The following is a 15,871-nucleotide window of genomic DNA, read 5'->3' as shown; positions in this document are numbered from 1 at the left end:
AAGATACTGCTTTTTTCTACAGTTTTTACACTTTGTTTCCTATCTATGCCTGAAGAACAACAAAGGAGTCATCAGAGATGGACGGGGTCTTCTTCAGAGCCCTCTATCCGCCTCCCTCAAACCCCAACCCCATTGACCCAGAGAGGTATAAGTCCTTCCCCTTATTTAACCCTACCCCATCTTCCTTCATTGGTTCCACTGTGTTGAATCTTTATTGCAAGCTCATTAGGGTAAAGACCTATAATCTTTTGTCATGCTTAAGGTAGCATACACAAATGCCTTCACAGTTTATAAAAATAAGTTTAACACAGTAGATCCATCACTCATTAGCTCAGGTTTATACATTAACCACAGGGGAGTGCTTCTATACAACCTTGAAAAATACAAAGCTTTCTGTGGCACATATGGAAACCTCCACATAAGACAATGTGTACATTCACCTTCCCTCTTTAAAGGTGTTGATTCTTTATGTTCTGAAAACAAGGGCATGGCTATTTCACTTTTGTAAATTAGACACTTGTCGCTGTCTTTGGAAAATGTGATTTCCATACCAGCTTGCAGGTGGAGAGATGAAAGGAATAAAATTTATTTGGAAAGACACCTGGCCAAGCCAATTAAGTAATCTCAATTAATGATTCATCTTAATCTCCCCATCACAGTATATGCATCTGTATGTACGTGTCTGTGCACATAATGTATTTGAGGTGGCAATACATTTAGAAATGAGAAGACATTCAGCAGAGGTCTAACACTCTAGGTACATATATCTATATTTAAAGCTGCATCTTCCTAAGCCTAGCAAAATCCAGATTCATTAGTCAACAATTCCCATCATCCTTAGATAATGTGGTCACAGAATATTACTCCTCTACCAGCCACTCATGTCTGGTTCTGGACCTTAGTGCAGGAACAAACATTAAATGTTTAGGAAGCATGGATATGGATAACAAAAGAATGGGGGAGCAATTAAGTGTTCATTTCCTTTTCATCGAGATTTCTTTGACTGTAGGGCATTCCTTCAAGATGGCAATCAGACAGAACACTGTTTCACTTGTAATATCTGTGTCAACCTGGTACAGCCTCAAAGCCACACAAACTGTTGCTTTTGGTGCATGGCCATCGTTCCTCCTGTGTTTAATGGTATTTAGGCGTTAGGTCTGTTTTTGGTTTTGTTTTCAACGAGGCTGTGACTGGACAGTCATTTGTTCATGGGCTTAAATGCTAAGGTTGTATGCAACGTAGAAACTTAGTATTTCACACAGTGTTGTGGTATATTCTAAACTGTTGAGAACGTTCTTTGCAGTTTGATCCAGGTTGGTGACTGGCTGGTTCGCTCCTTTTCCCAACAACCACACTATGTAAATGCCATTGCAAACCACCCCATCCCTCATAGATGTCTACCTTTCCTTTTTCAGTCCGTCAGGGCCTACTGTTTTTTTCAGTATCAGTAGTATCACTCCTTTTTGGTTTGGTCCCAGCATGTGTGAAAACCTGACCCTAACCCTAAGCCACAATGGATGGCTTATGATATCCCTTTGCTTAAGCCACATAATAATATTGAGAAATGGAAAACTGCCTTCCCACTATCCTGTGGAGGGGGAGGGAGAAGAACTCCCATTTCTAATGTTGCTAATGCACCAGCAATGCTTTTAAAATGCCCTTTCAATGCATCATTGATGTGCTGTATTGAATAGCGACAATTAAAAATAAATTAAAAGCTTTCCCTCCCTTCTGCTCCACAGGAAGGCATGTCTTTGAAAGTTTAAAGGAAGGCTGGATGGAAGGAGAGAATGAAGTTGCTCCTAGGGTCTCACTTTACTTTTATTATCACATAGTGTTGGTGTCATAGAACTGCTGGCAGTCAGATTCCAAAAGATCTCCTGTATTAGTGCAGGGAAATCACTCCAAAGGGAGACCACAGCTGCAAAACAAGGATATCTGCAAGCGGGATCTGAAGGCCTTAGGAATGGACCTCAACAGATGGGAAACCTTGATATCTGAGTCTTCAGCCTGGAGGCAGGCAGTGCATCATGGCCTCTCCCATTTTAAAGAGACACTTGTCCAGCAGGCTGAGGCAAAGAGGCAGTCCCGGAAGCAGTAAAATCAGGGAGTTGGACAGGGTACAGGTTGTATTTGTCTTCATTGTGGAAGGGATTGTCACTCTCGAATTGGACTTCTCAGCCACACTAGACGCTGATCAGAGCACGTTACCGTAGTCTCTCGAAACTGAAGGATGTCTACACATAGAATTGCAGCTGTGTTGCAGCGTGCAGCAGGCTTATAAACACTATTGAAGAATTTATTTATTTATTTATTTATTTATTTATTTATTTATTTATTTATTTATTTATTTATTTATTTATTTATTTATTTATTCGATTTGTATCCTGCCCATCTGGTATATTCTACCACTCTTTTCTAGAAAACTAGAAAACCCTCAAGTAACAAAGGAACAATGCAGGGACATTTTTGGAAGTTTATAGGGGTATTCTGTGTGGCTTCATAAGATAAAAGATTTCAAGCTGCTAAAGATCAAGCCTGCACCGTGTGTACTAAAGAAGCAGTTCAGATCTGCCACAGTTCTGTCACAGGAAGAACTTCTGTTTTGAGGACAACCAGTGTCAGTGAAGCCACCCTTATTTGACTGTGGTCATGCAAATCCTCAAAAACATATAAATAAGTAAACACTGAACATAAAAATTTGTAGCAAATCCCACTAACGGAAAAGTAATCATTGACAACCATGTTGATTACATGTGTTCCTCTGTGATCAGGATGAGTAAAGTGTGGCCCTCCGTACATTGTTGGACTGCAGCTCCCAGCATTGCTCATCAGAGCCTATGGTCCTGGGGCTGATAGTCGTTGTAGTCTGACAACATTTGGAAGGCAACACTTTGTCCACTCCAGTTCTAGAAGGAAATGAGGTGAGTGCAATGAACAAAGGAATAATAAAAAGAACAACAATAAAAATACAGGCTAAAGGTTGGAATCTCCTGCAGATCTGGTTCTTGGAAACTGTAGTAACTGGTTCTGCATGAAGTGATTACTATATCCACGTACAATCAAATGTCAGTGATGCAATCAACAACAAATGCTTTCCACGCAGAAAGCCACGTTTTAATATTAACTCAAAAACAGATCAGAAAGCCCAGATGGGGAAGACCCTTCTGTGCCTGAAAGCTTGGAGAATCAGACGCGCAATACTCTATCACATAAACAAATAGTGTGATCTGATATAGTATGCTAGGTTAAACTATGCACATACAGAATGCTGAAAAAGAAATAGACTGGCATTCCTCTACTGTGGGCTTCTCTCTGCCCATTCATGTTCCCTTCATGGAACCTGGATGATCCACTATTGCAAAATGTCTGTCATGGCAAATTTGCCATTTGGGGCTGTGAGGGGCATGTTTGACACAAAAGTCACAGCTGTGCTGGCTGGTCTATGATGGCTGTTTTGCTCAAGCAAGCTATGCCCCTTCATTTGTATATCTCATTATTTAAGAAGTTTTTAGAATACCATTTTACAGAAAAGTCCCACAAATGAGTTTGGAAACTAGGAGTGTGCCTAGATGGCCCAATTATCCTGGCCTGGAACAACCTGGACAGCATCTAGATGATGCTAATCACAGTCATTTTGAGGCGCTGTGTATCATTTAGGACAGACCTGGACAAAGTGCGGCCCGAGGGCCACATACGGCCCGCAAGCCGTTCCTGTCCGGCCCGCAGACAGTTTTGAACATCAAAACCATTTACAGTGGTGCCTCACTTAACGAGTGCCCCGTTTAACGAAAAAATCGCATAGCGATGGCTTTGTTGCCATCGCTTTTGCAATCGCACAACGATCTTGCCTATGGGGAAAAATCGCTTTGCGATTTTTCCCCATAGGCACCATTTTCCCCCAGCTGAGCGGCGGGAGCTTTGAAGCCCCGCTGCTCAGCTGGGGGAAAATGTCGGCAGTGGGCTGCAGCCTCGGAAGGACCCCGAAGCCACCGTCCCCTGCCGACAATTCCCTTCCGAGCTCCGGAGACAGGCTGGGGGGTGGACCGGGAAGCTTGAAGCCTCTCCGCGCCGCCTACCCCGGCCGTTCCCGGACTTCCAGAAGTCTGGGAACAGCCTGGGTAAGCAGCGCGGGAAGGCTTCAAGCTTCCCGATTCACCCCCCAGCCTGTCCCCGCTGCTTAAAGCCTCCTTGCGCCGCCTACCCAGCCCGTTCTCGGACACCTAGGTGTCCGAGAACGGGCTGGGTAGGCGGCGGGGGAGGCTACCGGCATCGGGGACAGGCTGGGGGGTGGACCGGGGAGCTTGAAGCCTCTCCGCGCCGCCTACCCAGGTCGTTCCCGGACTTCTGGAAGTCCGGGAACGACCTGGGTAAGCAGCGCTGGGAGGCTTCAAGCTTCCCGATCCACCCCCCAGCCTGTCCCCGCCGCTTAAAGCCTCCTTGCGCCGCCTACCCAGCCCGTTCTCGGACACCTAGGTGTCCGAGAACGGGCTGGGTAGGCGGTGGGGGAGGCTACCGGCATTGGGGACAGGCTGGGGGGTGGACCGGGGAGCTTGAAGCCTCTCCGCGCCACCTACCCAGGTCGTTCCCGGACTTCTGGAAGTCCGGGAACGACCTGGGTAGGCGGCGCGGAGAGGCTTCAAGCTCCCCGATCCACCCCCCAGCCTGTCTCCGCCGCTTAAAGGGTAACCACAGCGGCTACCCCAGCCATGGCTGGACTCTAGGGAGTCCAGCCATGGCTGAGGTAGCCGCCATGGGTCAGATCCAAGCCGCGGGGGGGAGGGAAAAAACCGGATAATCCGTTCCAGTTGGAACGGATTAACCGGTTTTCAATGCATTCCTATGGGAAATGGTGCTTCCCATAACGATGTTTTCACATAACGTTTTTTTTTCTGGAACCAATTAACATCGTTATGCGAGGCACCACTGTATAGCTTTTTGTCTAAAGTTGATCAGTTGCTTATCTTTAACATACCGCAAAAAAACTCTTTAGTATTTGTGAAGATTAACAATATTAAAATAAAAACAATCATAACAACACTGTTTCATTTTATTTTTAAGTAAAGTTGGTTCGGCCCCCGAACACAGTTCAGATTTTTCATGTGGCCCCCCCTATAGAAATTAATTTACCCACCCCTGATTTAGGAGCTGGTTGGATAGCTCAGTGGTTTAAACATCAAGCTGTGGAGCCACATGTTGGGGGTTCAATTCCCCACTGTGTTCTCCTATGATTAGAGCCAATCTGTGTGGTATTGGGCAAACTGTACAGTCCCAGGGTGTCCCCAGAAGAAGAAACCACTCCTGAGTACCTCCTATCTCAAAAACCTTGGAAAGGGTTGCCATATATCAGAACTGACTTGACAGCACACATTTATTACTATTATAATATCCAAACATTACAGCTTGAAACCACAAAGGGATTTACATGTGGGGAGGGTATAAAGGTGTATGTAAGGCTAGAAATGTCTGAACAGGCCTACAGCTATATAGCCATCGTGACTAGTAGCCACTGATGGCCCCATCTTCTGTGAACATGTAACTTCTCCTTTTAAAGCTGTCCAGGTTGGCAGAGTTGCCTTTTGTCTCTTATCCTCTATCACCATCATCATCATCATCAATAACAAAACTATTTCCCACATGGCTTCTCCTTGCCTAGTCACAACAGTAACTGGCTTGAGTTGCTGATTGTAGAGAGCATTAGTTAATCAATGACACAAAAAAGAGAAATAAGTTGAGCTTGAACTTTGAGCTCGTCATAAGCATAGACTCTGTACTTTTCAAATAGACATGTGACATGTGTTGCCCATGCCTGGAATATCCAGGGTAATCAAGCAGTATTGCAGACTCAGGAAACTGGAAAGAGGTCTCTAGGGTTCCCACTGGCCAAATGAGAACAGAGACAAATTCTCCTCTGCCACATGCTGAAGTTCCCTCTTCCGCACAACTTTAACACATCCCCTGGCCTCTTTTTCATGCAACCACTCAAGATATTCCTCAGTTCATCTCAAATCCAAAAGCCACCTTTGATACTGCCAATGGGGCAGGGTGTGTCACCACATCTTAGGAAAGCAAGCCTGTTTGGGGGGTCTAGGACAAGCAAAGCAAAGCATGCTGCTTATATACCGCCCCATAGTGTCGGGTAGGTGGGGCTCGTTAGCCTTGAAAAGCAGCCCATCTAGGAGAAGGAAAACTCCGATTTCAAACCTCATCTGCCTTGTGGCTATATTCACTGATGGAAAAGGCTTCAGGAGTTAACCTCGAGGCAAAATCCGGAGCCAGAGTCCTGGAGGCAATTCGTGGCAACTCCTGCTACATTGCTGGAACCAGTTGCATTGGCTCTTGCCTTTCCTTTGGACTATTTCAGCTATGTGGAGAGGGGGGATTTGCTGCTTGGGTAATAGACTATCCTCCATATTATTTTATTTTACCCAGGTTTCATGCTCTGGAGAGGACACTCCAGCTTCACATACAGCATCAAAGCTAAATCAGGGAGCTGGACAGGGGACAGAAGTATTTGTCTTCAGTGTGGAAGGAATTGTCACTCTCAAATTGGCCTTCTCAGCCGCACTAGATGCTGTTCCACATCCTCCATACAAAGCACATTGCCATAGTCTCTCGAGGCTGAAGGATGCCTACATACCTAGTCCTTAAAGCACTTGCTGGTTGGCTTACGTGGCTTACAAGTTAATTATGCAGGCTATTTGTTTATTTTAATTTATTTTATTAGATTTATACCCTGTCCATCTAGACAGATAGTCTACTCTGGGCGTCATAACAAAGTTTAAAAACAATAAAATAACATACGAAAATCCAAGATGTAAAAACATAAATATTAAAATACAACAGGAGGGAAAGCCTGCCTAAATAGCCATGTCTTTAGTTTACTTCTAAAGACACCCAGGCTACACATTGCACACACACCCTGCAGTGAGATGGGTACTCATTTTACCAACCTCAGAAGGATAGAAGGCTAAGTGAACTTTGAGTCAGCTACCTGGATTGAACCCCAGGACATGAGCACAGTTTCAGCTGCAGTACAGCAATTTAACGACTGTGCCACGAGGCTCCATGGCATACACAGCTCTGTCCTCCAAGAGAGAGTGAGTAATAACTAGGATGCTCAGGAGGATTGCAGATGTCTCCCAGACTAAGACAGACAATACTTTAACCCTATGGGTTAGAAAAAGACCATCACTAGCTAGATGCTGTTGATTTTTCAGACCATGTGCACAGGAATGGCGTTACATCTACTCCTGTTGTTCTTAGACAATAACATTAGCAGGACTACCTCTACCATGAAAAGTGACGTAGAACACAGGTCTTCTCTGATTCCTTTACCCTCATAGGACTTCAACTTCTCAAGAGCAGTTCCTGGTTGTTTTCCAAAATGTCTGGCTCTGAGGGGTCCTTAGTATTTATAGCTCAAGCAGTTTTGGACTCCTGTGTCTTTCAAAAATACACATTCTCTGGCAGGGATTAGTGTACTGTGGCTAGGGCCTGGGTGCCCTCACTTCTTCTGATGTGTATGGAGATGCCTTCTCCAACTTAGCTTTGTGCCTCTGGTTCTCTGAGTATTAAATTGGACAAACCAAATCTCACAGACTTAATCTTACCACATGCAATTTCATTTATTTCTCTCATTTTATCTTCTACTAGCATTAATCTCAGAGTGAAATGTGCAAAAACTATTGACTGGAACAATACCTTTTGTGTGCCAGAGGCCAAAGCACAATGCCCTACTATGATATAAAGTAACAGCAAAAGCCAGGTGGTATGAATTTTTAATGAAACATCCTCAAGATTTTAACTGCCTTGCTGTGTTCCAAAAATTCTTTTTCTCAAAGGGGTTAAAAAAAAGGTGCTATGCATCCTATTCCAGCAATGTGCCCAAACAAGTTCTAAAATAACATGTTAAGAACATGTGGAGCTTCAGGTGTTATTGTTGTGCAACTCTAATCAGCCCTAGAAATCATACCTAGGAGTGAGAGGTAAGAGGAGATGCTGTCCAAAATACATCTTGAGGGCCATAACCTCTCTACCCTGATCTGAAACTTGAGGGGCAATTTACCTTAAATCTTGGTTAATTATTTGGTGGGTGGAGACTATAACTTGTATAAGGAACACTAAGCTACATTTTTATATTACTACAGGCTTCCTATCCAGATGGGAACGGCTGCATAGCTCAGTGGTTTTTGTTTCTTCTTCGTGGCCTCTGTGAATGCACACAAATGGGTTTAGACTGCGCCTGCGCAGGACTTCTCGGAATATTCTAGAGTTTAAAAACGTGATTAGTAGGACGTTCCCCCATGGCACAGGCAGTCTTAACCCATTCGTGTGGATTCACAGAGGACCACTCAAAGAACTATGGTTACAGGTAAGTAAGCTCTCTATTTGATTGTGGAGCCAGAGGTTGGGAGTTCAGTTCCCCACTGTGCTTCCTCAACAAGGGCTGGACTTGATGATGCATAGGCTCCCTTCCAGCTCTGCAGTCCTAAAATAAAGATTAGACTATGACTATATACACCTGCATGAGAAGGACTGGTGGTCTTTTATACAGAGGCTGGCCTGTTTAGAATGGTTAATACAGAAGCAACCGCAAGGCTGTACAACCGATGCTCAAAGGCTGCGTGAGCCACAGTTCAAAAAGTCTGGAAGCTGGTGAGTCTCCCACTTTGGTTTTATAGGACATTAAAACCTTATGGCTGAACACTGATAATGGGGGGAAACAGCGAGGGGACAGAAGCCAATAACTTTGCCCTAGTCCTTGAATTTTGTTTCACAAAACAGTAAATTGTCTTTCATTCGCCAAGGATTTTGGTACAGCATGCACAGCATTATAAATGTCAAACACAATATATAATGCATATCATGACAATATGATGACAAGTAGAATTGAGCAGTGCTCCTCTTGGGGAGCGCTGCTCAATTCTATGGGACCAGCCCTGGTTATGCCATCTTGGTAATGTGCTGTTTGGAATTAATTGTTATAATTGCATTCTTTATGACCTTATACATGTTATGTTGCTGTGTTTTTATCTATGTAAGCCGTCCCGAATAGACATTGCCTAGAGAGGCGGGGTAAAAATCTAATAAATAAAATAAAATAATAAATAAATTGGGGTCAATACGGGTGCAGTGAGAACGAAAAACTAAAAAGAAAAGCAGGTCCGACATTATCTCTTTTGTCACGAAGATCACAGAGAGCAAAAAGGTGAATGATCCTCGAGAGCTCGTTCTACTTTTAAGTTTGTTGTTTTATTTTCTAAATGGTCAGCAGTGAAAGAGCGGGATAGAAGTTCAGTTCAAAAACTGAAGTGCCGAAGAAAGGAGGCCCAACAAGAGCACGTCCTTCTAAAAAGGAAGGAACGGGCGCAGCGGGTGAAGCCCAGCGCACTCCCTCCAGAGGCCCGTCTCCAACAGGCTACAACGCGTTCGAAAGTCCGGCGATAAACAATCGGCGTTCCATCCGGAAGAAGGCGGAGTCTAGACCGAGCCTGGCCCGTCCTTTTTAGCAGCACCATAGAGACGGGCCGGAGACCATAGAGGTAGGAAGGCGGAGCGTGAGAGGTGTCGAGAGCGAAGGTGTCCGTCGGTGCTGGGAGTCGGGAGACGCTGCGAAGGACGGTGAGTGCGCGCTGTGCGCGAGCAGCCCGGGCGGACGGCGCGTGCGTGCGTGGATGGCTGGCTGGCTGGAGGAGGAGGCGGGCTGTGTCTCCATCCCCTGATCCCTGAGGCTGAGCCCCACTGGTGTCTCAAGGGGAGTTTCTTCTCAGTTAGAAGAGAGAGAGGGGATGAGAGGTTGTGTCGCAAAGGTCTTATCGGGACCTTTCTTCTTCTGGTGGAGAATTAACTTTGTGCCTCCGAAAGAAAAGGAAAGAGTTCTCTCAAGTTGTCTTTGCAACACAGACCTCGTCCTCTCTCTCTCTCTCTCTCTCTCTCTCTCTCTTTCTCCTGGAAAGATCATTAGCTTCTTACTGGTATCTTGTGTTTCCTATCGGGGTTGTTGTATGCAACCGGTTACGCAAGTCCGTGAAGCCTGTGTACAAAGGTTGCTTTACATGCCGCGCCGCGTTGCGTTGTTGCCAAACTTTTTTGCCAGATCTTAGGAGAGCAGAATTCGCAAGCCTGCCTGGTGAGAGATTTTGGGACGCAACTTTTCCAAACTGGGCTGGGAAGTTCCCTAGAATATTGTGGTCGGAGCTTCTCCATAGTAGCTTATATCATTTTTTGCAGCCCCATTCATTACTTACTTGGGCTGCCTTCCTTTCTTTCCTGCCTCCCTCTCTCCTAATTTGCACATGAAGAATAACCTATCATGTACTAAATAAAGTGGGAAATAATTGGCTAAATGTTTTCCCAGTTAATTGTGTTTGTTTTATTAGATTTATGCCCCACCCATCTAGACAGATAGTCTACTCTCTGGGCAGTATAATAAAATTTAAAACCAACAACATACGAATATCCTAGATGTAAAAATATACATATTAAAATACAGCAGGAGGGAAAGCCTGCCTAAATAGCCATGTCTTTAGTTTACTTCTAAAGACACACAGAGAAGGAGCCAGGCAGATCTCTAGGGGCAAGTTGTTTCAGAGCAAGAAGTCCAGTTGGCTTCCAGATGTACTACATAAACTCTAATCTTTCTTGAACTTAGGTCATTCTGGCTGGGGAGTAATAGGAGTTATATCCCCCCACCCCACCCCAATAGGAGTTGTACCCACAGGAGTTATACTGTGCAAAAGCTGGACAGTTAAGAAAGCTGAGGGGAAAATTATTCATTTGAAATGTGGTCCTGGAGGAGAGTTTTACAGGTACCCTGGACTGCCAGAAATATGAACAAGCATGTTCAAGACTGAATCATGCCTGACCTATCTCTGGAGTCAAAAATATTGAAAATGAAGCTGTCCTGCTTTGGGCACATCATGAGAAGGCAGGATTCTCTGGAAAAGTAATGTTAGGAAAGGCGGAAGGCAGCAGGAAAAGAGGAAAACCCAAGACAGGATGGATTGGCTACCTAAAGGAAGCCACCAGCTTCAGTTTGCTAAAGCTGAGCAGGGCTGTGGAGGACAGGACATTTTGGAGATCATTCGTTCATGGGGTAGCCATAAGTTGAGGGCAACTTGATGGCATGTAGCAAAAAGTCATACCCCCCCCAAAAAAAAATATTGAGAATGCACAAGTTTGATGGAAACTGGTCTGTTCAGTACCATTGTTGAAAGAGAATTAGGGGGTGAAAAATGAAAAAAAAACCTGAAGAGGATATATATGTTGGACTGCACTGGTAAACATGTCAGTAGAAAGCCTGATATGTTTAACAGTTCAATGGGACTTGCTTTGAAGGGCTGCAACACAATAACACAGTCTTACTTATTCCTAGATAAGAAGATACAGAATGGCCACCATAGTGGTGTTTTTTTGTTTTTGCTTTTTGCTTTATACTTGAAGTAAAAGGTCAGAGGGATGTCCCTCTGCACTGAACTGCAGTGAGCGATCACTTTTTTCTAAAAGAGAAAATATACAGTATTTGAAACAGGAAAGTGAATTTGTTCCATAAGTGAGAACTTTGTGATATCACCACTCTAGATTTGGCCCACAGCCTGTGAAGGGAAGCAAATATTATTCCCTGGGGTAGTCGTGTGCTTCCCCACTTTTTGTAGAACATTTGGGAGGGGGATATGTAGTATCAGTACCTCTGGTAGAGTTTTGCATAGCGATACTTTATTTGTGACTCAAAGCGGGCAACCTGTGGCTCTCTTGTTCTTGTTGAAATATCCCCATCCTTCTTTACCATCGGCTAAGCAGGCTGGGGGCTGATGAAAAACAAGAGTCCACCAACATATGGAAGGCTACAAGTTCCTCAGCCCTGCCACCTTTGGACACATGTGCAAGGAACATTAGCCTTTACCAGGGCTGTTAGCAAGTCTTTGAGTCCCAAGTCTGAGTCTTTGGTGCCAAGTCCCAAGTCCTTATCAAAAAACAAGCTTTTTTTCCCAGAAAAAAAGGAGGGGATGGGTAAGTTCCGAGTTACAAATTGAGGCTGAGTCATGGGGGGAGGGTACTCCGAGTTGAGCCCAAGTTGAGTTGCTGGTGCAACTTAAGTGTGACTTGAAAGTGAGTCTCATGACTTCGGTCCCCATCCCAGGCTTATACCAATCAATCATTTATTTGCAGGATGATTGCTCAACATATTCTGTGGTGGAGCCGACAGCTGTGCAGTGCGTCCATAATTATTCAGAAGCAAATCCCTGTGTTCCATATAGTTTGCTCTCACCAAAGAAGGGTACCTAGTGCTACACTAATTCAATCTACTACAGTAGTTCCCAACCTTTTGGGGCCGCGGACCAGCTGGGGGGAGCGAGCACGACACACACCCCTACGAGCATAACACACCCACAACACATGCATGCCAGGGATGGGTGGAGATCCATATCTGTGGCCCAGTTCCGGCAAGCCCACGGACCGGCACCAAACCAAGCCGCAGACTGGGAGTCAACGACCCCTGATCTACTAGATCCAATTTAAGGAAACAATAGTTCTTCGGGGGGGGGGAATGCTTTAGAGAGCTCTTTCTTGTTAGAAGTCAGAAGATGCTGTGTAACTAATTTATGCTGTTCCTCTAAGTGTTTCTTCAGGGTTCACAATGGCCATGCAGAAGGTAAATTCCCTTTTCCTAAATTCCACTGGAAAAGATGTGAATCCTGACCTTGACATAGAAAGGAAAAACCCCTCCTTCGATGTAGAGCGGCTTACCAATATATTGGATGGTGGTGCAGAAAATACCCGGATCCGGAGAGCAGTAGGTAACCAAGCTGTTTTGAAGGAGCTCATGGTTTATTTGGGGGTTGGAGTTCTCCATTCTCTGCCTTGTTGCAGAGAAAGGTAGAGAGAAATTCCAGAAGTCATTTTTCAGGAGGAGAGGAACTGTGGCATTGAACCTGAAGCTTAGGGCTCATAAATCCCTCACTGTAGTGGAGGCAAACCTTTTTTGGCTCAAGTGCCCAAAATGAGGGGGTGGCGAAGAAACCAGCGGTTGCCGTGCTGCCCAGAAGACCAGAACAGCAACAGGAAGTGGCAGTTTCAGGGGGAATCATGAGGACGGATAGGAAGTTAAAGGGGGAATCATGGGGATGGACAGGAAGTTAAAGGGAAAATCATGGGGACGGACAGGAAGTTAAAGGACCCAGAACAGGAAGAGAAAGGGGGAATCCCAGCTGCACCCACTGCAAAAGGTTTGTCACGTGCCAGAAGAAAGGGCTTCGCGTGCCAGCTGTGGCATGCATGCCATAGGTTTGCCATCACTGCCTCATTGACTATCTGTGGGTAATTTCAGATGCCAGGGCAGGTGAAAGATTGGCCATATGTTTCCACAGATACCTGGCTTCAAAAAGACCCGGAATTTAGCAAGGAAAACCAGTACTTCCGGACCCAGAATGAAAGATACGAAGATGCTGTTAGGAGGTCTTTTTATCTGGAAAAAAAGATGAATGAAATGAAATGGGCCGAAGATGGACCTGAGCGGAAGTATTGCTTCAGGTGATTTGAAGGGTAGCTGTGTCAGTTTGTTCCAGCAAGAAGAGCAGAGAGTCTTGTGGTATCTTAAAGACGAACAGAAGGTGTGACAAACTCTCTGCTGTTGCTTTTCTGGAAGAGTAAACAAACTAGAAACACAAAGTAAAATTTTTTTATCTAGTGTATATTAGAGATCTGTTTACACAAAATAGAATAGCGCATTACAATCATAATTAACAGAATGTCAAAAACCTTGAGGACATATTAGTATTAGTATCGCGATGGAAGCAATTACTGTACCTCAAAAGGTGTTGAGTGCTCCAACATTGGATTCAAGAGAAACTTAAGATAACCACCTGGCAGATACCCTTTGATTTGTATTCTTGCATCGACCAGGGAGTTGGACTTGATGGACTTATAGGCCCCTTCCAACTTTACCATTTTATTACTGTTGTTGTTGTTGTTAAAAAATGACAGGCATACTCCATAAAAATTATAAGAATATTGACTGGTATTACATAGCAGATACAAGTTTTAACTAAAAAACTAAGCACAGTGGCGCCTCGCTTAACGGGCGCCCCATTTAATGACGAATCTGCATAGCTATGTGGATTTTGCAATCGCTTTTGCAATCGCATTGCGATGTTCCCTATGGGGAAAAATCGCTTTGCGATTTTTTCCCCATACGCCCCATTTTCCCCCAGCTGACCGGCGGGGGCTTGGGAAGGACCGCGGGGGAGCCCTCCCCCGTGGTTCTCTCAAAGCCCCGGCCGGCAGTTTCCCCCAGCTGACCAGCGGGAGCTTCAGAAGGACCACAGCCGCAGTCCTTCCAAAGTTCCCGCCGGTCAGCTGGGGGAAAATGCCGGCGGAGGCTTGGGAAGGACCACGGGGGAAGTCCTCCCCCGCGGTCCTTCCAAAGCTCATGCCGGTCAGCTGGGGGTAAATGCCGGGGGAGGCTTGGGAAGGACCACGGGGGAGCCCTCCCCCGCGGTCCTTCCAAAGCTCACGCCGGCCAGCTGGGGGGAAATGCCGGCGGCGGCTTTCGGAGGACCGCAGGGGAGCCCTCGCCCGCGGTCGTCCCAAACGCCCCTTTTTCACACAGCTGATCGGCGGTTCCAAAATGGCAGCCCGCTGTATTGCCTTGCTTTAAAGGCACCAAAAATGGCCGCCCCTATGAAGGATTTTCGCATAAGGTGAGTTTTTAACCCATAGGAACGCATTAAACGCGTTTTAATGCATTCCTATGGGCTTTTTTATTTCGCATAGCAATGTTTCCGGATAGCGACGATTTATCCGGAACGGATTATCGTCGCTATGCGGGGCACCACTGTATCTGTTAAATATAGGCACAGTATGTATGCTGTTCCTAATATTGCCATTTTTGTAGTTCTGATGATGATCTGCAACTGCATATATAATAAGATCTTAATAAGATCTGCAGCTGCTTATAATATTGTGTGAAATTTCTTCATATTGTTCCCAAAGCCCCAATAACTATGGGGACTACTGTCAATGATCGAGACATTTCTTCATTCTATTACTACTACGTCTGGTGTGTTACGTTTAAGGTGTCTTATCAGTTTGGATCCGGAAATTCCATAGGATCTGAATGTTATCATTTTTGACACCTCTCTACATGAAGTTCCCATGGGTTTTTGGAGACTGGCAAGTTATATTTTTTGCATAATGACCAGTGCACTAATTTTGTCACTCTGTCAGGTCTAACTTTGTTGTCTGTTTGTGCAATCTTTGGACATTCACAGATGAGGTGTGATACAGTTTCATCTTTTTCTTGGCAGAGTCGACATTCGCTTTTAGCACTAATTCCTTGGATCTTAGCTGTCATCACATTGGTTTGGAGTGCTTGTTCTTGTGCAGCAAATATCAAGCCTTTGGTTTCTTTCTTAAGGGTCCCCAGTTGTAGCCATGCTCATGTTGAATTATGATAATGCTTTCCATCAATATTTCTCAGGTGTTATCCATGTAGTTTTTTTTATTTTTTTCAGCTGTTTAATTTATTTTCAAATTGTTGTTTTTTATATTGAGCCTTTGTTCCTATTTTCAAACTATTCTCCATTTCCCCTGCTTTCAGTAATTTTTTTCTCTGCTTGCACTGATATAATCATTTGGGCTTCTTCCCCCCCACACTACCTTCCCATTTTTTGTGGTAAATATAATCTGTCCACATCACTTTTTGGATGTAGTACGATCCAATTCTTCTAATTCATTCTGGGTTATTGTTGTTGCTGCTGTTCTTGTTTTTATTATTTTTTATAATAATAATAATAATAATAATAATAATAATAATCATCATCATCATCATCATCATCATCAACTTTATGTGTTTACCTATACAGTACTG

The 15,871-nt window shown here is 44.6% G+C and overlaps 1 protein-coding gene across 2 annotated transcripts in view; it reads left to right on the top strand.

Annotated features, from left to right (window-relative positions):
• The first annotated feature begins 6,045 nt into the window (after positions 1 to 6,045).
• Positions 6,046 to 15,871, top strand: part of ACOX2 (acyl-CoA oxidase 2) — a 40,802-nt gene continuing 30,976 nt past the window's right edge. Inside the window, exons 1-3 of one of the 2 annotated variants that reach the window (XM_020795384.3) lie at positions 6,046 to 9,624; positions 12,633 to 12,800; positions 13,371 to 13,533. In XM_020795384.3, coding sequence (XP_020651043.3) covers positions 12,641 to 12,800; positions 13,371 to 13,533 — 323 coding nt within the window. In that variant the 5' untranslated portion in view covers positions 6,046 to 9,624; positions 12,633 to 12,640. Of the gene's footprint in view, positions 9,625 to 12,621; positions 12,801 to 13,370; positions 13,534 to 15,871 lie in introns of both variants that reach the window. The other variant, XM_020795385.3, reaches the window with a different exon arrangement.

The sequence above is a fragment of the Pogona vitticeps genome, chromosome 2 (assembly GCF_051106095.1).
Source record: "Pogona vitticeps strain Pit_001003342236 chromosome 2, PviZW2.1, whole genome shotgun sequence".
Taxonomy (NCBI): domain Eukaryota; kingdom Metazoa; phylum Chordata; class Lepidosauria; order Squamata; family Agamidae; genus Pogona; species Pogona vitticeps.
This window is presented reverse-complemented; position numbering and strand designations above follow the sequence as displayed.